Source organism: Podarcis erhardii (genome assembly GCF_964252035.2).
Source record: "Podarcis erhardii genome assembly, chromosome: 3".
Lineage (NCBI taxonomy): Eukaryota > Metazoa > Chordata > Lepidosauria > Squamata > Lacertidae > Podarcis > Podarcis erhardii.
In genome coordinates, this window is record NC_138507.1 from 92,618,728 (window position 1) to 92,644,919 (window position 26,192).

General features: G+C 42.2%; 2 protein-coding genes and 1 long non-coding RNA gene across 10 annotated transcripts in view; 2 read left to right on the forward strand and 1 right to left on the reverse strand.

The window, feature by feature from the left end:
• The first annotated feature begins 1,878 nt into the window (after positions 1–1,878).
• LOC309339656 lies at positions 1,879–3,688 on the forward strand. Its single transcript, XR_014155507.1, has 2 exons — positions 1,879–2,050; positions 3,605–3,688. It is a non-coding gene; the product is annotated as an uncharacterized lncRNA (long non-coding RNA).
• Positions 3,574–26,182, reverse strand: LEFTY1 (left-right determination factor 1). Of its 6 annotated transcripts, none has more exons than XM_081857829.1 (7): positions 25,569–26,182; positions 20,494–21,862; positions 12,491–12,635; positions 10,605–11,577; positions 8,634–8,877; positions 7,520–7,759; positions 3,574–5,979 (listed from the first exon to the last, which is right to left on the reverse strand). In XM_081857829.1, exons 4-7 carry the CDS (start codon positions 10,870–10,872, stop codon positions 5,640–5,642), a joined length of 1,092 nt encoding a protein of 363 aa, XP_081713955.1. In that variant the 5' UTR covers positions 10,873–11,577; positions 12,491–12,635; positions 20,494–21,862; positions 25,569–26,182; the 3' UTR covers positions 3,574–5,639. The 6 variants fall into 6 exon arrangements, with proteins under 6 accessions (XP_081713955.1, XP_081713956.1, XP_081713959.1 ...); XM_081857830.1 differs by lacking the exon at positions 25,569–26,182 and adding an exon at positions 24,955–25,085; XM_081857833.1 differs by lacking the exon at positions 25,569–26,182 and adding an exon at positions 24,868–25,000 and having other exon boundaries at positions 10,605–10,826.
• The window catches only part of TMEM63A (transmembrane protein 63A), a 38,515-nt gene continuing 29,895 nt past the window's right edge, over positions 17,573–26,192 (forward strand). The window contains exon 1 of one of the 3 annotated variants that reach the window (XM_081857798.1): positions 17,573–17,672. The gene's annotated coding sequence lies outside the window, so the exon portion shown is untranslated. Of the gene's footprint in view, positions 17,673–25,101; positions 25,227–26,192 lie in introns of those variants that run through there. The other 2 variants (XM_081857795.1, XM_081857797.1) reach the window with 2 other exon arrangements.

Consider the following 26,192-nt stretch of genomic DNA (forward strand, 5'->3'; position numbering starts at 1 on the left):
GTGAGGTCTGGACTAGTAGCAACACAAGAATGGGCCTTTTCTGTGGTGGTTCATCATTTGTGACATGCTTTCCCCATTCTGTGGCCCTTTAAATGTGTTCTTGGTTGGTTTTTGTTTTAATTTGTATTCTTATTTTGTATTTTTCTGTTGTGAACGGCCATGCAATCTCGAAATGAAGGGTAAAAGGTAAAGGTCTCGAAATGAAGGGTAAAAGGTAAAGGTAAAGGGACCCCTGACCATTAGGTCCAGTTGTGACCGACTCTGGGGTTGCGGCGCTCATCTCGCTTTATTGGCCGAGGGAGCCGGTGTACAGCTTCCGGGTCATGGCCAGTATGACTAAGTCGCTTCTGGCGAACCAGAGCAGCGCACAGAAATGCCGTTTACCTTCCCGCCGGAGCGGTAACTATTTATCTACTTGCACTTTGATGTGCTTTCGAACTGCTAGGTTGGCAGGAGTCAAATGAAGGGTGGTGGTATACATATTTAAAACATCTATCTTATTCCGCAGTAACAATCTTAAATAAATGTTTGCTGTTAATTTTTTCTTTTCTTTAGTCATATCCTTGGGACAATTTTAAAGAAAACAATTACAACAGAGAGAAGTATGGTCCAAAAGTATAGTCCAGCCAAGTTTAAACACTTTTCAGCCATGTTGATTTCAGGAGGAGAGATTTATGTATGCACTTAACTCTCCCAATGAAATAAAGGAGGTTGAATGATATAAATGATACCTCAGCGAGATTTTTTTTTAAAATTCTTTCTATTCATGCTATGCTTAGAGTGGGGAAATTTTAATCCTTTGGGATTCTATTTTTAGTAGGGCCTAACTAGGGAGTCTAATGTAACCTGACAGTGCGTAGTGACAATGTTTAGTCTTCTCCTGGAAGAGTTCCTCATCACTCAAATAAAAAAATGTCTAAGCGGCAAGACTGTTCACCTATAATTTAGGCAGATACTAAAAGACAGCAAGACGTCACAGGCAAAGGCACAGAAAGAAATTAATTTTCTTTAAAGGGAGTGGAGGAGAAAGTGAGGTTGGGATAATTGCTGGAAGTAAAATGCATCCCCCAGGCTACATTTTTCAAGTGGCATTTACCATGCACTTGTGCAAATATTTATTTGAATACCACCCCCTATATAATCTTCTAGTCGTTCCTTCCTGTTCAACAGAAGGAAGGGTGAGCCTCTACATGAATGGTAAGGTCCCTTGCAGAATCCAACCTGATTTAAAGGTAAAGGGACCCCTGACCATTAGGTCCAGTTGTGACCGACTCCGGGGTTGTGGCACTCATCTCGCTTTATTGGCCGAGGGAGCCAGCGTACAGCTTCCGGGTCATGTGGCCAGCATGACTAATCCGCTTCTGGCGAACCAGAGCAGCGCACAGAAACGCCGTTTACCTTCCCACCGGAGCGGTACCTATTTATCTACTTGCACTTTGACGTGCTTTTGAACTGTTAGGTTGGCAGGAGCAGGGACTGAGCAATGGGAGCTCACTCCGTCATGGGGATTCGAACCGCCGACCTTCTGATCGGCAAGTCCTAGGCTCTGTGGTTTAACCCACAGCGCCACCTGCGTCCCTGTTCCAACTTGATTTATGCTCTCTTTAAAGAAAATGCTTGACCAAGGTTCAAAATGCAGCATGTCAGCTGAATGGAATAAAGGTTCCTGAACAAAAAACAAAAAAACCAACAAAATCAAAGTGTGAATGCAGTGAATAATCTAATCTCTACATTTTAAACCTAGATACTGTATAGAGTGTCCAGTTTTAAGGGTATGTGGAAACCAAACAGAACGGACCTCCCACCGTTGTGTTGCCTTTGTGATGTATGACTTGAGGATTATAACTGGTTACCTTGTCCTGGGTTGGTGTCCATTGTTAAGCTTTCTTTTTGTTACCCACAGCTTTCAGACCACTCCTGGAACTGAAGTTTCTAATGCTAATAAAGGCAGAATCCTACTCATTAATGACATATACTTTGGTCATAGGTCTGTGGGACAGCATCTGCTTTGGGATGCAAATCGCCCTAGTCAAATTCTCATGATCTCCAGGTAAGCCTGGGAAAATCCTCTACCTGCTAGTCAATACTGGATTTATTATCAGACAGCTTCCTGTGTTCTTCTGTTCATCCCACCCCCACCCCCCACTCATTGTTATCCAAAATACCAAACTGAATATATAGTGGGTCCTGGATCTGCTTAACAAGACACATATCTAGTGTCAACAATTTCAGATCTTGGTACTTTGCATTCAAAGGATGTGGCACAGGCCTATTTTCACATGATTTGTTCTACTGAAGACTTGTGAAGTTGGCACCTGATACTGTTCTCTTTTTAAAAAAATATACATTTTTATTAGTTTTTACATATATTTTCCAAACAGAACATATCATCTCATCTCATCTTATACAACATTTTGGCTATTTTAACCTGAGACTTCCATCAGCCATGTCTAATGATTTTCAAACCTCATCTCTTAATCTTACATTTGTTATCCGACCTAACTATTACCTTTAATAATCCATAACTTAAAATCCATTCTCATAAATCTTTTCTGCAATATTTCATATACCTCTCCTTACAAAACTTCTTGCAGTCCTACAAGCGTAGACAATTGATTACAATTGTCTTTCAAATAACTTGCATATTTAGTCCAATCTTTCAAGAATTTCTGGTCCCACTGGTTTGGAATTCTCCTTGTCATCCTATCCAATTCTGCGTAGTCCATTAGTTTCATCTGCCATTCCTCCTTCGTCGGTAGTTCTGCCTGGTTCCATTTCTGTGCCAGTAATACCCTTGCTGCAGTTGTCACATATAAAAACAGCCTGATATTGTTCTCTTGCCCAATTTGTTGCCAACTTCCAATTTCTTTGCACGACACCAAATAGCATCATAGAAAACTTTGCTACAGTCACAATTAGGTTATAAGGAAATGTTTTGCGACTCCTTTGATCCCAGATTACAACAGGATGTGGAGATGGTGCAATGCATTCTGTAATTGCCTAAATGTAAGTGTGCTACTTGTGACAACAATATAGGGGCATGTCAAATTACTTTATGCTTTGGAGAGACAGTGTGGTGCACTGGGTAGGACCAGAGAGAACAGGGTTCAGATCTCCACTCAACCATCAAGCTCACTGGGTGACCTTGGGCCAGTAACTTTCTCAGCCTAACCTGCCTCACAGGGTTGTTGTGAGGCTCAAATGGGGAGCCACCTTGAGCTCAATGGAGCAAAGATGAGATATAAATGTAATACACTAAATAAATAAATTTCCTGCAGCCTCTCCACCACCACTTTTCTTACACTGCCATCTTAGGCATGTCTACTCAGAAGTAGATTCCTCTGGGTAATTACAGCCAGTTCCACAGACTTATTCTGTTTGCACATATCCATCTGTTTTGCAGTCCCTTACAAAGATTAGATTTTAGTTCCTTTCTTGTTTTTATTTTTTTGTTTTAAATAGGATATTTTAAAGCTTTGGAAGCCCCATTCAAAACAGACTACATTATCCAAATTATAAAACAGTAATCGTTTGTGTTCATATTTTTAAAGATTCAAATAAAATAATCCACTGTATTCATTGTATATTTTATTGTTTTTCCTAGTATGTCAAGATGTACAAAATTCAGGGGAAACTCATCAATCACATTGTTTGTATGTTAGAAATAAAAAAGGACGAGATCCTGCAATCATACAGAGCAAGCATCCTTACACACAAGTCCCACTAGTTACAGGGTTTTTGGCTCACTTTTTAACCCATAAGGTACATAGATCAGCCTTCTGATGGAGAAGCAAATAAGGACAGAGAATATATATGGATTCTATATTATTAATAGGTAAGTGCTTTTTATGATTCCTAAGATAGTTTGTGGTATAATAATATGGTCTGATTGTAATGGACAGAATGTTGGTCATGGTCTGGGAGCAAGTTCAAATCTGCCAACCTTAGTTCACTATCTATAGATGGCCACAATCCAGTCAAAGCTGACCATTTTTAAAGACCCATTGATTTCAGCTGGAGATATTTAACTACACACTGTACTCTCCCACTAAAATCAGTGCAGCTGGGAAACGAAAAACTTTCCATGGGTGTGATCCAGGAAAGGTGACACACTTTTAAAACTCTATTGGTTTCAGTGGGCAAGTGGGCTAGGACAGCTGTTTATTGCAGCAGCCCTGGCTACAAGCTTCCCAGGGAAATGGTGCCTCTGGGGCTGGCCAGGGGATGCTGGTTGCCAGGAGCTGAGGCGGCTCAGAGGTTGGGGTGGCTGCGGCAGCTGCCTGGAGGACTCCCAAGGAGAGGTGAGAGGAGAGGAGGCTGAGGGAACACTGCAAAAGGGTGAGAGGCTTTCAGCTTGGCAGGAAAGGGGTGACATAACTGGGCTCCTGAGTCCCACAGGGGTGCTGCAGAAAGAATGGTATTGGTCAAGGGAGCCGTGCACTCAAAAAGCTTGAAAACCTCTACCCTCATTACACCCCTTTACTTTTTCTCCACAAGAGTGAATTGCAGCCATTCAATGCTATGGGAGAAAGTTACACTGCACTCTGGGACACTGTTGCAAGTGAAGGTAAACCTGTCCTCCATCCCTGATACCAAGGGCTTAGTCTTTACCCACAGGGATCCTGCAAGAGGTGCTGTAGGACTCTGCTTGGAGGCACATGCAATTCATCTCAAAGTGAACCTTGTAGGATGCTGTCCTCTCATCATACAGATGCCTATCCCTTGTTTTGATGGGTGTTTTGTTAGTAAGAACAGAAGAAGAAGAAGAGTTTGGATTTGATATCCCGCTTTATCACTACCCTAAGGAGTCTCAAAGCGGCTAACATTCTCCTTTCCCTTCCTCCCCCACAACAAACACTCTGTGAGGTGAGTGGGGCTGAGAGACTTCAAAGAAGTGTGACTGGCCCAAGGTCACCCAGCAGCTGCATGTGGAGGAGCGGAGACGCGAACCCGGTTCCCCAGATTAGGAGACTACCGCTCTTAACCACTACACCACATGACAGAAGAACTGTCATGAAGGACCAGTGATAAATCCATCTATTCCAGCAATCTTTCTCTGGTGCTGACAGATTTCAACTATCATTAACAAACTGCTATCGCTCACTGAATTTGGGATTATATCCTACTTTGCTGCTCTGCCAAGGAAAATGATAGCCCAGCAACAAACAAACAAACACTCAGTAAATAGAATATAAGAACCCAGTAAGACCAAAGGCCAATTTAGTCCCGCGTCCTGTTCTCACAGTGGTCAACCTGACACCTATGAGAAGCCCACAAACAGGACCTAAGTGCAACAGCACTCTTCCCACTTGAGATTCCCAGCAACCTCTTGTACAAAGGCATCCTATCTGCAACAGTGGAGGTAGAGCACAGCCATCGTGGCCATGAAAGGCAGACATACAAGTTATACACTGCAAAATTCCATCCATATCGGAACAACCTGCATTTGAGACTGCAAAATTGTATACCTATGACAGGAGAGGAACCAAATTATTGTTCAAATGTATGAAGAAGACCAGCAACCGAATTCAGTGTGCCACGGGTGATATGTGGTTAGAATTAGGAGAACTAAACGAGGAAAAGAGCACCCTGCAACAGGCTGCCTCTTGCCTTTCTGCCATTCTGTGTTTGGTGTGTGGCTAGACCGCTGCTATATGGTCCATGATGCAGCCACATTTTTCTACAATCATATTAGGGAACTCTGCCACCTCAATTTCAGTGTAGTTTCCCTTCTTGACAAGATACATCATGGGGAGCGGAGAGCTCTCCACCACAGCACAGGTTCTTTCTCCGTAGCCAAAATGGTGCAGCAAGTTCTTGGGTTGCCGGCAGGCACCCACACAGTGGTAAGCCTGGTAGCCGGCCGGCTCGATAATCCAATACTGTGTCCAGGTCAGCTCTCGGAAATTGATGTAATGTTCCTGGCGGCAGCAGGCAGTCTTCTCAGTCAGGGTTCCGCCTTCACAATCTCCAGGTCCCCTGCCGAAGAAAAGCAGATAGTTTTATGTCTGAGATGTGGAAAGACCTGAGCTAGAGACAATCTGGAGCTTACAAATGTTAGAACTGGCGCAAACATGCTTATTCTTCTAGTGTTTAAGTGTTGGTATGTATTTGATTGTCTACTACCCTTTTGAGGCACACATGATAGCTTCCCACATGGCTTCATACATATGTATCTTCACAACAACTATGTGAAGTGGGTTAGAAGGGCAGAGAAATCCAATCACCTCTCCTTATACCAAACTTGAGGAAGAAGGGTTGGGTTAGGTGGAGGTGACTTTTCTTCCAACTAAACCGACCTCCCACCGACCAGTGCTGATGTTGTCAACTTTCCCCTTCTGTCCTCCAAATGTGTGGGTGGGCAGTAGGCCTAACCAGAGTGAGCCGGTGGAAAGCCATGAAATGGAGTGTTCTGAAGGCAGAGAGGAGGCAAGGCTGAGCCATGAACTGGACTCACTGCTGTCCCATAACAACATTACACCCCACCGTCCTGACCCTCACCTGCACGCCTTGGTTGCCCTGAGCAGCAGGGATGTGAATGTCCTGCTACTCCACAAAGCCCTGATGCTGACGGTTTGGTTTGTACCCTAAGATGGGGGTGGGGAACCTGTGGCCCTCTGTATGTAGCCGGACTGCAACTCCCATCTTCCTTAACCATACTAGCTGGGTCTGATGGGAGTTGGAATCCAACAACAACTTGAGGGCGCCAGGTACCTCAACCCTGGACCAAAAGATGGCAACTGATCCAGACTCAACCAGTGGTCTCCAGGTGAGCAGGGATTTGAACCCTGGTCTCCCTGGTCCACTCTATCCACTTCATCACACAGTTTAGCAATGATAAAATCTGTATTTCTCCCTAATAAAACATTGGGCACTGTTTTAATGAAACAAACATAATTTGTTTCACCTATTCTTTGTGTTTGTGTGTGTGTGTGTGTGTGTGTGTGTGAGAGAGAGAGAGAGAGAGAGAGAGAGAGAGATTCACCTGCAACACAATCCTAACCATGTCTACTCCAATGTAAGTCCTATTGAATTCAACATCGCTTACTCCCAAATAGGTTTGGATTGCTGCCTAACCTTTTCCCTCGCTCTGTCATAATGGTTTGTGTGATTGTTTGTCTCCAGTATACTGCAAGAATGTAGCAATAATCAGCAGCTTTTCGAAGAAATTAGTTGATTGCTGGGATTTCTGTGTACCACGTTATAGATAGCTGTATATCCAATGCAACCATTGCATCTTTTAAAAGCAATGCGAGGTGGATGAGTATCTCAAGATCAGTTCCAAAAGTACACATTGTAAAACTCAATTCTCCCAGGAAACACAGCAAGGAAAGTAAACATGCCTATTGTCATGCCGTAGGATTGCAATACTGAGCAAAATCAACTGAGCTTACTTTTGAGAAAACATGCTTTGGATTGGGTTTAAGGGCTATCTAAACTGTGCCTGAGTTTGTCTTCAGTATTAAAGGGCAGAAATAAAACTCCCCGGTAACCAATATGATTAAAGTTTGAAACTTACCCATAGTCTTCCAGGTTAAGGGTATAAAGCACCAACTCAGGCTTGCCCAGTGCTTTGTCCGAAAGATCCTGAGAAGTGAAGCGCACACTTCTGGCCATTTCAGAGGCATAGCTGCCTAATCTTTCTCCTTCAATCCAGATCTCCAGGAGCATCGGCCCCTGCCTCTTGGTCTTTAGCCAAAAATGCACTGCCTGGGTGACATCGAAATTCCTCCAGCCAGACTCCATAAGTGGAACTAACCTAAATGGACAAAAAAATGGGTTAATAGTGGAGAGAGAACCTAGAATAAAAACACATACAGGGGGAGATATCTGCTAGCTTCTTTATACCAGAATAACAGACTGAAATTGAAAGAAAAACATTGGAATGTGAGAATACAATATTTGTTTTCAAAAAGGAACTGAACTAATAGGACTTTTGCCTGATCTCCGAGCCTATTCACATATTGCATTTTGAACACCTCAATTTAAAAGGCAAAATAAAATTCACTTAGGTTAGAAATGCTGTAAAAGCCTAGACTGATCTCAACTTCTGCATAAAGGCTTCCCTTATAAGTAACAATTCTTTATACAGTGGTACCTCGGGTTACATACGCTTCAGGTTACATATGCTTCAGGTTACAGACTCCGTTAACCCAGAAATAGTACCTTGGGTTAAGAACTTTGCTTCAGGATGAGAACAGGAATCGTGCTCCAGCAGCGCAGCAGCAGCAGGAGGCCCCATTAGCTAAAGTGGTGCTTCAGGTTAAGAACAGTTTCAGGTTAAGAACAAACCTCCGGAATAAAATTAAGTACTTAACCCGAGGTACCACTATACAACCCCCAGGGTACATTAAGATGTATGCCTGACAATGAGGTAAACAGGTAAACCCTGCTTTTGTAATTGCAGAGCAATAGATTAGGCAGACAAGCTCTTCAAGAAAATAACAATTATGATGATCATCTTAATAAATGATCTGATCTGGGAAACACTGTAAGGAAATGAAGACATTTTGAAAACCATGCATATATCTGAGAGAAGGCTTGCCCCCTCTGCCCTTGAAACAGGACTGCTGAGTGTGGTTCTATTCAGGTTCACCTCTCCTGAGCCATTAGATCAGACCCCTCCTTCATACCTGGAATCAATCAAAGATGTCCGGTTGGTGCCATTCTCTTGGGGCTGCACCCAGTACACGCTCACCCTGGCATTCATGACTGGCCGATGAGATGGCTTGATGGGCAGGTGTTTCCTCTCCAGGGGCTTTTTGAAAAGCTTCAGCTCAGCCATGGTGACTTCACTGTTTGCTGGTATCCTGCCTTCCATGTCGAAGATAAGTTTTTGACGGGTGGTGTCCGAATAGAGAATGTCTCCAGGAATATCTGTTATGCATTTGGAAACAACCGAAATACTTATATTCATCATTGTTTTCATCTGTCACTTAAAAAAAGACTTTCCTTTTATGTTACATCAGAATAGGGAGAGGAATCATCTGACCCGCCGGATATTATTGGACACCAACTCCTTTCAGCCCCAGCCAGCTGGTCCAGTGGTCAGTCCAACAACATCTGGCTGGTCACAAGTTCCTCATTCCTGTGATAGATCAATCATATCTTCTTCATATGCAACCCAGTGGATAAAAAGACAGTTTAATAGGTTGTTTTTCCAGTTTGGGACATTTTGTATTTTGGTTCTGTATAAATGCAGGCTGTTATTTTAAAATAACAGAAAAAAGGGTTTTAAGTTATGCATCAGGAAAATCTTCTTAAGAATAGCTTAGCACTGGAAGGAGTTGTTTACAAAAGCTATGAAGTCATGTTGCAGTTACATTATTTACTGGACACCAGTTCTGAAGATATGGCAGATTGGTACTCAGTGCGAATCCACTCTCTACTGTTCCTCTGCAACTTCATCCCACACTGTTCCTCTCTCCTACCCTCCTGGTGATGGAAATATGTGCTAGTATGGACTGTGTCAACTACAAAGCAGGAATCAGTGGGAAAGGCAACTGTTTACCCCCCCCTTTTTTTTTTTACTCCCATTGCAATACTTTCTGTATTTCAAGCTTAGTACATAAAACACAAACAGAGATCATAGGTCCCTCTGGTGAATTCTTCATTACAAAAGAGAGATAATTGTGCTAGATAATACACTAAGTAACCATGTGCTACATAGTCACTAGCACAGTGAGTTGAATTGTGTCACACACTCCTCACACACTCCCTTGGTTGTTGAGAAATAGTACACCTCACTGTGTGGATGGAACCCATAAATAAGAGGTTCCCTATGTACTTAGAGCCACCGTGAGTTAATGGTTAAACCAGCTACCACACAGTATATAGTCATTTTTTCCACCTAATGCCTATTTTAAACCTTCAGCCCCCGCCCCCGCCCCGAGAATGTACATTGCTGAAGCAAGCATGTCTGGTCTGGTCAATGCCTGGATGGGTGTCATGTAGCTTGAAAGCTACATGTACAGTGCCTTCAGTTCCATCATGGAAGAAAGATGGAATATACATGTAAGAAAATAGATAAAGGAAGTACAGATACAGTAAGCAGGCTAAGGAGTGGGCAATCCTGCACCCACTTCCCTTGCAAGCCTCACTGAACTTAGTATAGCTTATTTCTTCGTAGGTATGGATAGGATTGCATTGTTACTTGAGAATATGTCCTTTTGACATATGGAGTAAGCACACTTAAGACTGTGCTGCCCTTCAGGAAAGGGATGCAAATTAATCCAGTGAATTTCTAATAGCAGATTACCTGTATGAATACCACTTGCAATATAATACATAATAACATGAAGCATGAGAAACTTATTCAAGAGGTATACATTCCCTGAAATCAATCCTGTTTAATTGTTAAACAAGTCTATTGCACCACCTTATCATCACATTTAGGACAAATGTATTGTATATACAGAGAGACTTAAGCTGAAAAATTAATCTTTGGGTATAAATTTAGGTCTGCATTTCTCAAAGATACTGTTACAGTGATTTGCATAATAGTTATTACACAGCCTGAATCTATAAAATTCTAGACCAGATGCAGATTTCAGTTTAGGACTGACTTGCTTTTAGTTACTTGTGACGATAACAGCAAAGTTTACCTGCATTGCCGGGAATTCCTCTCAGGATACCAGCTAGACTGGGCATTGCTCTCCGCTTCTCTCGGCGGCGCTTCAGCATAGACATGTATTTATTCCTTGTATTTTCCGGAATGACCAGATTTTCCATGTCTGTCCTCTGAAGAGCAGGGACCTCGGGAAGCCCTAATTTATCCAGCAATATCTGTTTGAGTCCTTTCTGGGTAAATCCATTCGCGGTGGCAGCTATGATGAGAGCACAGGTTACCAAGCATCTGAGATTCACAGCCATCCTTTGCCTAGCTATCAGTGGGGAGAAGAGCCCCTAAATCTCTCTCTCTCTTTCTCTCTCCTCAGCACAAGCTGTTCTTGGCGAAGAAGAGACAGCTCTGCAAGGTTTCAAGCTGCCTGAATGGGAAAGGGCTCTAATGTGGTGGGTTTATATAGCAAGTCTGATCCCACTGGCATTACAAATTCCACAAGCAGAAGTGAGGCAGGGGGCTTGGAAGTGTTACATCCCCTTTGATACATCCAAGCTATAGTAACACCTTCCAGTGCATTTGAACTTAAAACAGAAATATTTAGAAGACTCTCTACACGTTCCCAAAGCTCTCTGTGGCCCGAAACAACTCAGGTTTCCTCCAGTCATTCTGTTGTTGTCTGCCAAATCTCCATGAAGGAAAAGACATGGCAACGTTATGAAGTGCGCTGTGACACCTTTTCTGTGCAGTAAATACATAAACTGGACAGGGTGGGAGGTTTGAGAATAATTCTTGGACCAGTTAGCATTTGTAAATCACATCAATTGCTGTTATTCATAAGATTAATATCAGGTCCTGCTTCATAATCCAGAAAACCTCATGCAAAGTCTTGTGGATATCAGTGGAGATATATACCAGTGTAGAGAGCAACTAAACTGCCTTTCTACCAGGTGCAGATATATGGTGTTCATATAGATAGCCAACGTGCTCAATGCTACATGGATCACACAGAATTCCTTAAATTTGATCATAAAGATGGAACACACTATAACTTGTAACATATTAATTCTCCTAACAATAGCTACATTAAAAAAAATTGTCCAGAACAATCTTTCTAGTTCAAGTACTTTCTTTTGCCAAGTTAATGAATTACTACAGATACACTGTTGTTGTTGTTGTTGCTGCTGCTGTTGTTTAATAGTCATTAATCATAACACTTCAGTAGTTTATCTCCTTGAACCAGGCAAGGTTGAATGTTAGATTTCTGAAACATACAGGTTGGGCATTGAAGGCAGTATTCAACTACCACATCGTTTTTCAAGAGAAAAACCTGGTAAAATCCCATTACTGCAGTAATACCAATTATTACAGAAGACAACCATCTTTGAGAGGGAACAAAACAACAATGAACTCCTTTCCTCGGGCGTTATTATCCTTTTACTATGGGGAACGTTTGCCTTGTTAATCTCTGTGACATTTCAATTCATAGCAAAAAAAGCATAGCTACTGAAAAATTAAGATCATATGGAAAGCCCTGCTTGCTCTTACTGCATATACACTATCATGCATGGGCGTTGCCAAGGGGCAGCTGCCCCCCAATTAATAAAAATAAATAAAAATACATAGCAAACTGAGGTTCTGCCGCCACAACAAAATGCCTGCCCCCCCTGAAAAATCCTGGCTATGCCCATGCTAGCATGTCCAACATCCTGTTCCCCACAATATCCAGCCAGTTGCTTATAGGAAGCCCACAAACAGAGCATAAGAGCAGCTGTTCTTCCTTCCTTAATAATAATACTTTTATTATTTATATGCTGCCCATCTGACTGGGTTGCCCCAGCCATTCTGTGCTCCATAACAACTGGTATTCAGAGACATGCTGCCTCTCATTCTGTAGATAGCAAATACAAGATCACAGCTTAGCTTTACCTTCCATTAATTTGTCTAATCCCTTTTGGAATCAATTGGTGACCATCGCGACATCTTGGGAAAGCAAATTCCATAACTATGCTCTGTATGTCGAAGTGCTTCAGTTTGTCCTGAATCTTCCACTGCTCCGCTTCATTGGAAAATCCTAGTATTATGAAAGAGGAAGGCAAACTTGTCTACTTTTTCCACACCAACCATGGTTTTGAAAAACCTCTATCAGGTTTCCTCCTTATTTCACTTGTTGCTAAACTGAAAACCTTTCCTCATACTTGCTTCAGCTTCCTGTTTGTTATTATTATTATATTGTTCTCTCTTTCCTTATTATATCCTTACATTATATAAGGTTACCAGATTTTTCCCCATGAATCAGGGGACACTTTTCAACTTCAATGGATTTTGTCAGGGGACTGATTTGTAAATCTGGGGACTGTCCCTGGGAAACGGGGACGTCTGGTAACCTTACAACCCTGTGAACTAGGTTAGGCTGGACCACAACAGTGTATATGTGAAGTTAGGTTCACCCCCTTCCCTGATGTGTATTACTTTACACTTGTTTACATTGAACTGAATTTGCAATTTTGATGCCCTTTCATCTAGTTTGGAAAGATCCTTTCAGAGCTCTTTTCAATATCTTTTATCACTCTAAATAATATGGTGTTTTCTATAGTTTTGGCTACTTCACTCTTCTCCCCAAACTCCAGGTCATTTATGAACAAGTTAGAAAGTTTCAGTCCAAATAAGGATCCTTGGAGGGACTTCACTTCTTACATCCTTTCAATATGAGAACTGTCAATTTATTACTACTCTCTGCTTCCTGCTCGTTAGTCAGTTACTGAACCAAAAGAATCTGTACTCTTATCCCATGATGTTTACTCAGGAGCATTTGAGCATCCAAGTGTACACTATCAACCTGATCACCCCTATCCACACATGCTTGTTGACACGCTAAAAGGTTTTAGAGAGGCAGGACTTGCTTTTGCAGGCCATGCTGATTTTCCTTCACCAACACTTGTTCTTCCACACTCTCATTTACTCTGCATCAAGTGTGCTCCCAACACTGGTTTGAGAAGCTGTGTACACACACTAGCCACAATCCTGTTGTTTCTTATGCAGTACTCTGTCTTGATACATTTCTCCCAAAACCAGTTTCAAACCAAAATGAGAAAAGGACAATTTACCTGAGTTTTAATTTGTAGTGTATTGTAATGTGTAATGTGTTCACAGCTTTGTAATGTGTAATGTGTTTGATGCTTTTATATTCAGCAATTCTTTCTATGAAAAATAAATTTGTGTTAATTGGAATGGTAGGTTTTTGATGAGGTTTTAATAAAAAGGAATGTACAATTCCAAACAAATGTAGTATTTATTTTAAAAAAATACACCATAATTGTAAAACATCATTGGTCATGACCTACTGTAGTCCTAGAGAGATCCTTTACATGGCAATTGTGTACTCACAAGAATCCCCACCACCACCTGACCATAATTATCACCTGTTTGCAGGAGCTTTGCTAGAGTCTTAAAGGACTCAGAACACAGACTCACAAAATACATTTGCATAAATGTAGAGCATGCCTTTGGGCAAAATAAGATGGCAGGTGGCATCAGTCACACCAGCACTGCACTTTGTAGCATGCCCAGCTGCCCTGTAAGCAAATAATTTAAGTTTTAAAAAGGTGAGGGAAGGTGTCTTCCATGAGAGAATTTTGTACTGTGTGAAAGTAGCAGGACTTATTTGGACAGCCCAAACAGCATGATTGAAATGCAAACTTGCAATCTTGAACTGCACCTGTATTAGATGTCTCAAACCCTGTGAAATAAACCCCCTGAATATTATTTTCTTTTAGCCAATCTAATGCAGGATGAAATACCCAATCCTTAAGCATGGATACAAAAAGACCTTCATAGCCCATTTTCCAGGGAAGAGATCATAAAGCATTTTTGTGTATTCTGAAGAAATAGAAACAGAGTTATCTAATACAGCTAATTACTTTTAGAATCAGGAATTACAAAGCAAGCATGAACTTTGACTATTGCTGTCACCACAGAAGTACTCTACCCAAAAGTGTGAATGTAGTTCTGAATCACCTGCTCATTATTTTCATGGATTTAAGCGGTATGTGTTAAGGTCTGTTAAGCATTAATGATAAATACAATCTTCTGGTGGTGCACTGCAGTGAGGGCCCCTAGATTAGAAAGTGCTTTCTTTCATGTCTGATGTCCAGTCTAATAGAAAGAAAACCCTTTAATGCCAAATGTGTATTGGAAGCAGATTTATGAGCTCAACAGGTAACGTAAAATTATTAGGCAAACAGTTGAAGCTCAGTTAGAAAGAAAAAAATGTGGATTGAACTCTTTTTCACACAGCGGTGATTATCTCCTCCAATTGCTGGATTTACTATTCCCTTTTTGTCATGCAAACAAGAAAAGGCAGGCATTTTATAGGAGCTCCTTCTGTGTGATGTGTATTGGAATCTACATGGTGGATTTAAAATGTCAGACAAGGGATTTAAAGTGTCTGCAAAGAATGAAATATAAGAGACCAGCCAAAGACTACATGTAAAGTTTATAGTGGTCATTTCAGCAAATGTAAAACTAGTTTTTGCTATCTAACCATACCATAAGGATCACCTGCTTTCTTGCAGGTGTGTATTTGCATAATGACCGCATTCTCTTTCATCAATAAATCCTATGTGTTAAGTGGGAAGTGTGATAGGCTCAAACCTAATTGTAAAGATAAGCATTTCAAATACATCTGCAATAGAAAGTATGACAGCATATTTGCTAGAGGTGGCTAGTGCCTCAGTTTATTTAATCTGATGTTTAATCTTATGCTTTTCATAGTTGTCAATAGGCCATGTACAGGCTATACCAAAGTTTACTGCATTTGCAGGAATGAGATGCAACCAAGCCAGACTTGCAGCAAAATCCTTCAATACTGGAAAGCCCAGACCACACCAAGCGAAGAAAACTGGATACAGGAACTCCTGCAACTACTGTACAAGATTATATTCTAAAAAATACATAAAATCAAGCTTCTGGGAGATTGGAAGTGCATTTTTGGACCTCTTCACTGAATAATACCCACAACTAGAAATAGTGGGAGGCACAGGGCAGTGAGGGAAACCTGCCCGACTTAATGGATGTTAATCTAGGACTAAGACAGAGCACTGATGACATTCATTCATCCTAACCTTTATCTAGGCATGAAAACCTGAATACTGTATATAGCAGGCATAGGCAAACTCGGCCCTCCAGATGTTTTGGAACTACAACTCCCATTATCCCTAGCTCACAGGACCAGTGGTCAGGGATGGTGGGAACTGTAGTCCCAAAACATCTGGAGGGCCGAGCTTGCCTATGCCTGCTATATAGCATGCTAGATAACTGAATGTCAGAGATTAAAATGCTGTATCATTATTATCATCATCAATAGATTTATTGTTTGCTTTTTTGCTCCAGGCAATGCAAAGTGACTTAGAAAAGAAAATGAAAAGAGGAAGCAAGAACGAGGTCACGTGGAGGGAGACTAAGGGACTGTACTGTTACATTACAGTGGTACCTCGGGTTAAGAACTTAATTCATTCTGGAGGTCCGTTCTTAACCAGAAACTGTTCTTAACATGAGGTACCACTTTAGCTAATGGGACCTCCTGCTGCCGCTGCCGCACGATTTCTGTTCTCATCCTGAAGCAAAGTTCTTAATCCAAGGTACTATTTCTGGGTTAGCGGAGTCTGTAACCTGAAGCGTCTGTAACCTGAAGTGTCTGTAACGCGAGGTACCACTGTATATGAATGTGAAAAATTTAATAAACCATGGACTAAAAACAAACACTAACTATAATATTTAAACTTTCAAGCTTCAAAAACCACTGTTTGAAGTTGGTTTATTTTAAATGAGCCACAGGTTGTCAGGCATGACAAAGCAAACCGCAGTAAGTATGTAAAAACGGAAGAGAAAGTTTTTTAACTCTTCCTCACACCATGTAGGAGGAAGAGTGAGGAGGAAGGAGCACAAGGCTCATTGTGGCTCAGTCCTGCTTGTGCATATCATGTAGCAAATTTGCCTGGCCTGAGTCTCAATGTGGTCTATGAGGCTGTTTTCCCCAAACCATGTCCACCTGTGCAGCACCTGACATCATTAGGGTAGGTAGAGATGTGGCTGGATCAGTGGCCTGACTGAGCTCCCTGCAGGGAACTTGATCATGCCGACTTCCCAAACACCCAATACTCAACTCTGAATACTGGAAAGGGCTGCTTTCCCCCATAGAAATTACTCTGATTGTCAAGATTTGCTTCTGAAACCCTTCTCAGAGTGTTCTTGCTTGCAGAGGTTAGATGATGATTGGGGAGGTGGCTTTTTCACAGGAGGCATCATGTGTTTAGAATATCCTCCCTAGGCAGATCTGCAAGATAACATTATCATCTTATGGACAACAGGTTAAGATACTTTTTCTCTCTAAGGTTTTTATAATGGACGATCAGCAGTGGTTCTGCTCTTTTCATCCGATTTTTATTTTTATATTTTAAAACTGCTCTGCTCACTCTGGCAGCAACTTCTTTGATGGTCTTAGGTGTATGTAGGTTTGATTCAACTGTATAATTTTTATTGTAAGCCACTTTGTTTTTATTTAAAATATTTATATGCTGCTTTTCTATTTTAAAAATCCAAACATTTTCATAGAGAATCAAGGGAGGGTATTATTTGCTACAACCCTCCTCCTGTGTAAATTTAAGAAGAATTTGCATTATTTGTCCTCAGGGATTATATTTCTCCAACATGGAAACCATGTGTTCAATACATAAAATGTGGCACATTTCAAGTCACTGTTACTGCAGTCCGAGTTTTTTCTTCAAGTAGGTTATATGAAATAGTGTATGTTATTGTACCAGTTAGTGGACATTACCTATACCCCGTCCGACTGCACTCTGCAGAGAAAATCGTGGGTCAGATGTTTCAAATTATTTGCATTTAATTATGCAATTAATTAAATTATATTGCAGTGTGCCAGGGTTTTCTGCAGAAAAGACCTTTCTATGGCACTTTTTAGAATAGGGAACAAGAAGCACAACAGCTTAATTACTTTCCTTCAGCTAGCTATTGCTCACTTCCTCTTTCCTCAGGAGTTGCATTTTGTTTTGCTGGTTGGAGACAAGACGCAAGTTCAGCACACCAAGACCTGGTAAGCATTGCCTGCCTGACTTATGTATATAAACATATTTTACCAGAGCAACGAAAAACAGCCAGATTATTGCATGTATATTGTTGGGCTGCTTTTTATTATTGCTATTTTATTATTATTATTGATTGTTAAATTACATCTTGTTCTATCAGTGATATATGCTTCCAAAGGTTGCATTCCTTTAACAGGGATCTATGTTATATGTCATTTTAAAACAACATATAACATAGCTGAAGATCTATACAATTAGAAAATGATGTAGAATGGTGCAATGAGAGAGGCTTGCTATGGATTTCAGCAGGTGGTGGATTACACCTATAATTCATTGGCATGCAAGTAGGTTTTCTGAATGCGACTAATTTGACTAAGCTCTTGGTTTCCTCTTACATCTTGTGGCTTCAATTTGCACAGGTTAATTATGCATTGCATAAGAAAAGTTCTTCCTATAATTAGAATTCTGTTGACTTTTAATTTCTCCATGTGTCTCTTGTTCCAACAAAGGAAAAAGTAAATGCTGCTCTATTCATTCCCACCCCCTTTAAAGGTCCTTCTGCAAATAACAGCAACTTCTACTAGGTGTTATTTGGATACATTAATAAAGACCTTCAAAGGCAGAGCCTGTCACAAACCTCATGCAAATAAAATACAAGGTGATTTGCATTTCTAAATTTCCTAGAAGGTGCTGGCTCCATCACCTCAGCCAAAATACATATTAAAGACCAATCTAAATAAGAATTGTGGAGAAAGTCTCCTGCTAAAGACCTGCAAGATGGTTAGTGCAAAGAGCTTTAATTCTCCAGCTGTAAATTAGGAAAGAGGTGGCACTTTGCTAGATCTTGGCCAAAAAATTGCAGAGACTGCTGTAACATTTCCAACAAATATATGGTATGAATAGTACATACGCTGACCGTTACACATTATTAACAATAATATCATTTGAGATTCTGGAACAGTTGCTTGAGTTAAGTGACAGAACCTTCCATACTCAAGAGGATTTAAAAAAACATTTACTCAAAGTATGTAGTACTTTGGTGTTCACAGAAAGTATAACTTCTCTTTCTCTCTCTTAGCATTTCTGTGGCAGGGCCTAAATATATACACAACTATCTTTCCTTTTACACTGGCTCAGTTCCTACATGAACTCTAGAACTCAAGATCCAGCAAGAGTATGAAACTTCTGTGTATGACATAATGAAAAAGTCTTAAAGGCTTTAAAAATGTCCAGGGGTCACAATAAAGCTCTTTGAGAAATTAACATATATTAACTTCCCATTTATTAAAGCTGGGGCTCACTTAGTGGGAATTGCTTTACTCAGTATTGCCCTGTAAATGTTTGTTGGATTTATGACACAGCCAGGTTTACCTTCCATTATTCTTTAAAAAATGTATTTCCTATATTTTAAAAAAGTCACATTTAATACATAGTGTTAAATCAGCTGTGATAAAATTATAATAATTAAAAAGAAGGCAAAACTAAGTACAGGTGTGTGTATGCAAGTGGTAGCTTGAGGGTCATTATTTCTAGGAACCATCTCTTCAAGCCATTTAGGGCCAAACTATGTGAGATTACGGAGCTCTCACATGTTCAAAGGGATTTAACCTCTTTTACCTCTTTACTAAGATCTTACAATATGGAGATTACACATGTTCAAAGGGACTTTACCCCTCAGGCTCATATATACTCTTTTTAACCTGGGATGGGGAAGCTGTGCTTGACTACAACTCCCATAATATCTAAGCATTAGCCTAGCTGGCTGGGACTGATGGGACATGGAATCCAAAGACATCTGAAGGGCCACAGCCAGTTCCCCATCTGTCTTAAACAGACAATCTGAATTAAACACATTTTGAGCAATGACAATTTCCATTACCAGTTCCCAATAAAAAATGACCTTGCAACACACTGTAAATGCATCCAAGAAAGCCATGCAGAGCTATCCTGTTGTTGCTTGTGCTTTCCCCGTGCTGCGTTAATTTACAAAATACTAGTCATATGCTTAGTTGCAAGACAGAAGATTGATGAGACGTGACTGCTGTTTGATACCCATGTGCTAGGAGAATGCACACACTCTATATGTGATAAAGGCGGTGGCAAGGCCTGGGAGCATTACAGAGAAAGAAAGAACTTCTAAGAATGCAGGACTGCTTGGTGGAAGCAGCAGCCGCAGCAGCAGCAGCAGCAGCAGCAGCAGCAGCAGCAACCACCCTATAGAAATGAACTATAAAGCAAGTTCAGGGAGGCGAAGTACCCAACACGAACATGTAACAATGAAAGAAACTAAAATTGTGCAGAGTTGGGTAAGAATGCGGGGTGGGGAAAGAGGGGATTCATGGGTGAGAATTTTTGTGCCAGCTCTTTCATTTTGTGCTTTCAGTTACTACAAATCTGGAATGATTTTATCATACTATTCTGAACTATAGCCAGCGCCATTAGGAACATGCCTGAATGAAGAGAATCCAAGAGACATTTTCTGCAAAGTATATGGGATTACAGTGGAATTCTTCTGTGGTCTGGTTTGGTTCTGTTTTACTAATGTAGGGGTGTGGGGACTTGTGGGCCCCCAGATGTTGCTGAATTACATCTACCATCACATTTCCCAATCAGCCATGCTAGATGAAGCCGACGGGAGTTGGAAGTTAAACCCCATCTGGTGGGCCACAGATTCCCCACTCCTGTGCTAAAGTCATTCCTTTGGGGGGAGATGGGAGCAGGCACCTCCCTATCTTATTAAAATAATGTAATCATACATTTCACTTTCACATCCCTTTGCTGCCTCTAGCTACACTGCATATGTCACACCAACAAGAGCTCCCTGCCTACCTCAAAGAGCAGCACTATCCTGTGTTCACCGCATTGGGTATGTTCTGTGAGATTATCAGTAGGAACTCATGCTGCCTTCCTAAAATGCAAAGGAGGTGTGAATTAAATTACTGTCACTGCAGAGCTGTTAACAACACGAGCATCTGTACTATTAAAATTAGAACTGTACAAATGGAAGCTCACAACAAAATGCTCCCATTCAAAGTTCTAAGCAGCTTGAAGAAGAAAAGAGTATTGTAGTGTTGTGTGCGAATCAGGTAGCTGGGGTCGGATAGCAGTGGAGGTTTCAGAATAGAGAGCAAGGAAAACAGACAGATTTTTTTTCCCTGTCGTGCACGAATGAAACCTTTTAATATTGCCATGTGATTAAAGAATTTGCATACAGGGTTGGCTTCCAGGCCTGAGCTGTTGTTGTTGGCGTCCGTCTGTCTTGGGAGACAATGAAGTGCCCCTTGGGAGTAGAGTGAAACCCTTTGAGAGTTACAGCACCTGCTGTGGTTGTAGAGACTGATAAGGGAGAAGCTGCTGGGGCAGATGAAGGCATCCAATTGTGCTGATGCAGGTGTACCATGGCGTTTCTTCTTTCTGTGCTCCTCCCAGCAGCGGTCATTCCTCCTCTGGTCATTGCTGTGGATGCATGATGAAACTGTCTCAGGCACTGCAAGGGATTCCTACACAGTGGGGTTAATGTCGCCAGTCACGTTTGCAGATGTCTTTATAAGAGAGTTGGTCTGCCAACAGGCCTTGTGCCTGAAGCCAGCTCCCCATAGAGCACGTCCTGGGGGATCCTGCCATCTTCTGTTCTGCAAATATGAGCAAGCCAGTGCAGGCGTCGCTGAGACAGGAGTGCAAATATGCTGGGAATGTGGGCTTGATCATATTCACATATTTGTTTGAGACTCTGTCCTGCCCTGCAATGCCCAAAATTTTCCTGATGTAGTGCATGTGGAAGGCATTGAGATGTTGCTCCTGGTGAGTGTAATTTGCCCATGACTTACTACCATAAAGCAGTGTGCTCAACATGCAAGCCTGGTAGACCTTTGTCTTGGTGTTGGTAGATCTGGGCTAAAACATTTTGTACAGCATGTTTTGAATGTCAGGTTAATTCAAATTCTAAATAATAATAGCAAAATCCAATAGATAATTATACAGGTGCCTTCTGAGCTGGCTCAGACTGGTCTGGGCTACAGCCTAATGTTCATGTAACAGGAAAGACTGGCTTGCATCTGCTCAGTATTACAGATGAGTGCAAAAATCTGATTTGTATGGTACTTGTGTAATATTATCACTTTATGTTATGAAGGTACATGTAAAGCATCAATGGTTTACATCTAAGAAGCATATTGTGCGACGAAAACTTCAAAAGGATCTGGAAATAAAGTGTCAAGAAAATGAATTGGATCTATTAATTAGGGTTTCAACAAGAAAGCATTTAACAGCTAATCTGGCCACAGTTCAACATTCACCACTCAGAAAAAACAAAATGCCTGTGTAGTGGAAATGTTGTGACCACAGGGAGCAGTTATGTAAGTGGTAACTCATCGTACCACCTGGTGCCCAAAATGTTGAGGATATGTACACCCTACAGGGGCGCTGACCCACAGAGGAAAATCCTGCTGGGAAGGATAAATGGAAAGGTGAGGTTTATCTGAAATTTGTATGTCCTGGTGTCCAGTAATCTAAGCCACATATGAAGAAAGTCACACAAATGCACTTGCACATTTAGTTTCCTTGGGTGTTAAAGAGCTGTTCGGGGGGTATGTGGTATCTTCAAAATAAAATGGTTAGAAGGATTTAAGAGAGTCTTGACCCATGTCACAGACACTACATTTTCATTTATTCCCAGAAATGAACAGTGCTTGCTAACTAGTGAGCAAATGCTGCTTTTGCCACCAGAAAAGCAATGCCAAACAAAAGCAATTCTGTTCACAAATTGAGGAACAGATGGGCTTACAGTGATTAGTTGTAACCTTGTGTTTGTGCTGTGGGGTGCAGCAGGGTGCTATTCTGTCTCCAATGCTATTTAACATCTATGTGATGCTGTTGGGAGCTGTCATTAGGGGATTTGGAGTGAGGTGTCATCACTATGCTGATGACATTCAGCTCTATTTCTCTATAACATCTGAATCAGGAGAGGATGTGCAAGACCTGGATCAGTGCATAGGTGGGCTGGATGAGGAGCCATAAACTAAGCTTGAAACTTGGCAAGACTCAGACAGAGAACATTTCCCAGGTCTCAGAGACCAACCAGTTATTTGCTTTGAATCAACTTGTACTCCCTCTAAAGGAGCAAGTTTGTATTCAGGAGGTGCTCCTAGATCCTATCACTGGAGGCTAGAAGCACCTTTTACTAGCATTAGCTGGTAAGAAAGACAGCTGATGAGACAATTTTTTAGTTTGTCTTGAACCTTCCAGCATTCAGCTTCCTTGAATGGTCCTGAGTTTTAGGATCATGGGAGAGGAAGGAAACTTCCCCTTATACAATTATGCATGTTGTGGAGAAAATGGATATCTCTCTTCCCACCTTAATCAAAATACACCACAATCCTAACCATACTGAATTAAGTGGGGATTATGTCCAGATAAATGAAGTTAGTAGTACTTTTGAGCATGTGTAGGTTGTTTTCCCCACACCACTAGGTAGAACCACCAAATCCAATTCCAATGAATTTGAAGGGATGTGACCTTAAATAAGGTCTCAGAGCTTCTCCTTTCAGGTAGGTAGCCGTTTTGGTTTGATGCAGTCGAGATATATATATATATATATATATATATATATATATATATATATATATGCAGGTTTTGGTGTCCTCGGGTGTCTTCCCGTGTAAAAGTTGGGGTGTCTAGGCGACGTTTCGACGAGGTCTCACTCGTCATCTTCAGGCTGGTGCTTTCGGCTTCTTGTTACTGGAACAGAGCAGGATCTCAGTGTTTGAGTTCCTATAAATACTGTAGAGGGGGTGTGGTGTATAGCCTCCAATGTTCTGGGCAGAGAGGAAGTTCCCAGGCTAGTGTGCCTTTTCTTCTTTTGTTCCTTAATTACTTGAGAGATATCTTGAGTGATTTCTTGAGTGATATCCTGAGTACCACTTAGGTGGGTCATTAGGTGTGGATTAGTTGTTAAAGTCTTTGTGTCTTGACCTCTTGAACTTTGTGAAGAGTTTTCCTGAGAAGATGGCTGTACTGTACTTAGTTGTGCTCTGGCTTGGCTTCGTGTATAGGGGCGAGCTGTGGTTTTGTGGCTTGTGTCAGCCAGATCTGTGTAGGGATTGCAGGGGGGTGCAGCATCCGGAGGTGCCACCATGGATTGGCTACTGGATGGTGTCTGTAATTCATCTGTGGAGAGGGTCTGGGTTTGGGTCTGGTGTGGTTGATTGGTGTTGGCGTTCTGTGTGCCTCTGGATCTGGTGTCAGTTTTTGTGGGGAGGGCTAATTTCCAGATGTCTGGCAAGCGGGATGTGTCGTCACGCTTGTTCATGTTGTGAGGGTGTTTCTCTATCTCGATGGCTTCCATGATTATTCTCTTGTGGTGATGTTCCGTGTTAAAGAGCAATTTGGAATCTGCAAAATTAATTTGGAATCTGCAAAATTAATTTCGTGTCCTGTTTCTTTCATGTGTTTCAACTCTTCACAAAGTTCAAGAGGTCAAGACACAAAGACTTTAACAACTAATCCACACCTAATGACCCACCTAAGTGGTACTCAGGATATCACTCAAGAAATCACTCAAGATATCTCTCAAGTAATTAAGGAACAAAAGAAGAAAAGGCACACTAGCCTGGGAACTTCCTCTCTGCCCAGAACATTGGAGGCTATACACCACACCCCCTCTACAGTATTTATAGGAACTCAAACACTGAGATCCTGCTCTGTTCCAGTAACAAGAAGCCGAAAGCACCAGCCTGAAGATGACGAGTGAGACCTCGTCGAAACGTCGCCTAGACACCCCAACTTTTACACGGGAAGACACCCGAGGACACCAAAACCTGCATTCCTGTACCCGTGAAAATCTACGAAAGCATATATATATATATATATATATATATATATATATATATATATATATATTAGTCCAGGAGCACCTTGGAAACCAACTAAGTTTGTTCTTGGTATAAGGTTTTGTGCACATGCACATTTAGGTATCTGAAGAAGTGTGCAAGCACACGAAAGCTTATACCAAGAACAAACTTAGTTGGTCTCTAAGGTGCTACTGGACAATTCATTTTATTTTTTATATATATTTCGAGAGCTTCTCCTGTTAGAATACAAAACCTGTGAAGGAGCCACGAAACACTGGCATCTTCGTACAGCCTGCAAACGGCAGCAGGTAGACCTATACTTGAAAACGAGCCTTGCCTGTGTGTTATCAGTCACCAGCGAAGCAGCAGCTGCCTTGTTTCCTCCCGCCTCACCTGCGAAGAATTTACAAACGCAACGACCACAGCCTCGTTGTCACCTTGCAGAAAGCGGGCGGAAGCACGTCGGCGCGCGGCCTGCCTGCGGTGCCCAAGGGCGTGTCCGCCAGGGAAGGCCGTTCTCCTGAGGCCGCAACAAGGCTCGTCGCAGGTGGAGGGAGAAGACTCACACCGAGGAGCGGTGGGCAGGGCAGGGCCTGGTCCACATAACGGGGGCGCATGCGCGGCTCGGGCCAGTCATCTGTTGCATTCGCGACGGGGGCGGGGCGGGGTCACCTGCGCGCTCGTCATTCCCACTTAGCAGAGCTGGTGGCTCAGGTAACGGAGGACGGGGCCATTTCTGGCCAAGGGGTTGTGCGCGGCGGTCACCGGGCGAGCTTTCCTCCTCGAAAGAGGAATTAAAGCAGAGGCGCCACCCGTGGCCAGGAGGTGGGAAGGTGGGGGTGAGGGGGGTCCTTTGCCCCTGCCCAGCAGGGAGAGCAGCAGCTCCTCTTCGGCTGCTTCCCAGCCACTTCCTGCTCTCTTAAAGTGTTTGTGAGTTGTGGCCAAGGCGTGTGTTCATGTGTGTGTGTGTGTCCCCGGCACCCACCTAAGCCTCCCTCCCGGCTCCTCTTCCCGGCCCCTTCGACTTCAGGCAAGTCCCCTCCGTCCTCTCTTCACCTGGCTTCCATTTTCTCTTTATTATCCAGTGGAGGCGACTTCCCTGGTGAATTGTGCGACTCTGAAACAACTTACTTGCACTCTTTCGCCACCTGTAGTTCCTATCTCGAATGGGCCCGTTATTTGATGGCCACGTTTTGTTTTACAACTGTTTTTTTAATGGCTTCAGAGGCACCGAGTCTGTAACAGCTGTATGAGTTGGCAGAAATCCAGCCGCTTTCCTGGTGCGGGTGGGTGGGGAGAAGCTGCCCAGTTAAATTTCAGCAGGTTCTGTGGGTGCTAAAGCACAGGCCTTCCCCTGCCAGGGGGAAGGGGAGGGTGGCAGCCCTAAACTTCTGGGGACGAGGGAGGGGCAATTTTAGACCCTTCATCCCTACTTATCGTACGGTAGACGCCCACATTTTCTTAATATATCAGAAGTTAAGTTGGGCTGTGATCTAATTTCTGAGCCTCTCCCAAGCACCTGCACTGGGCAGGCTATTGCTGGTTGACATTTGTTAATAAATAAAATACCTTATTCTTCTGTTGAGGGAAGTTTGGGCAGGCTTGATAATTGCTGAGATGATGTGTAATTATCAACCGCCTAGTGATAGATCTGGGATGGCTCTCTTCTGCCCTCTGCAG

Excerpts from the sequence above, each read along its gene's own strand:
- LEFTY1 (XM_081857829.1), bottom strand. The coding sequence starts at position 10,872 with ATGGCTGTGAATCTCAGATGCTTGGTAACCTGTGCTCTCATCATAGCT. Across the intron at positions 8,878-10,604 it reads AGGAATTCCCGGCAATGCAG|ATATTCCTGGAGACATTCTC; the intron begins GTAAACTTTGCT and ends AATGCATAACAG. Across the intron at positions 7,760-8,633 it reads ACATCTTTGATTGATTCCAG|GTTAGTTCCACTTATGGAGT; the intron begins GTATGAAGGAGG and ends TTGTCCATTTAG.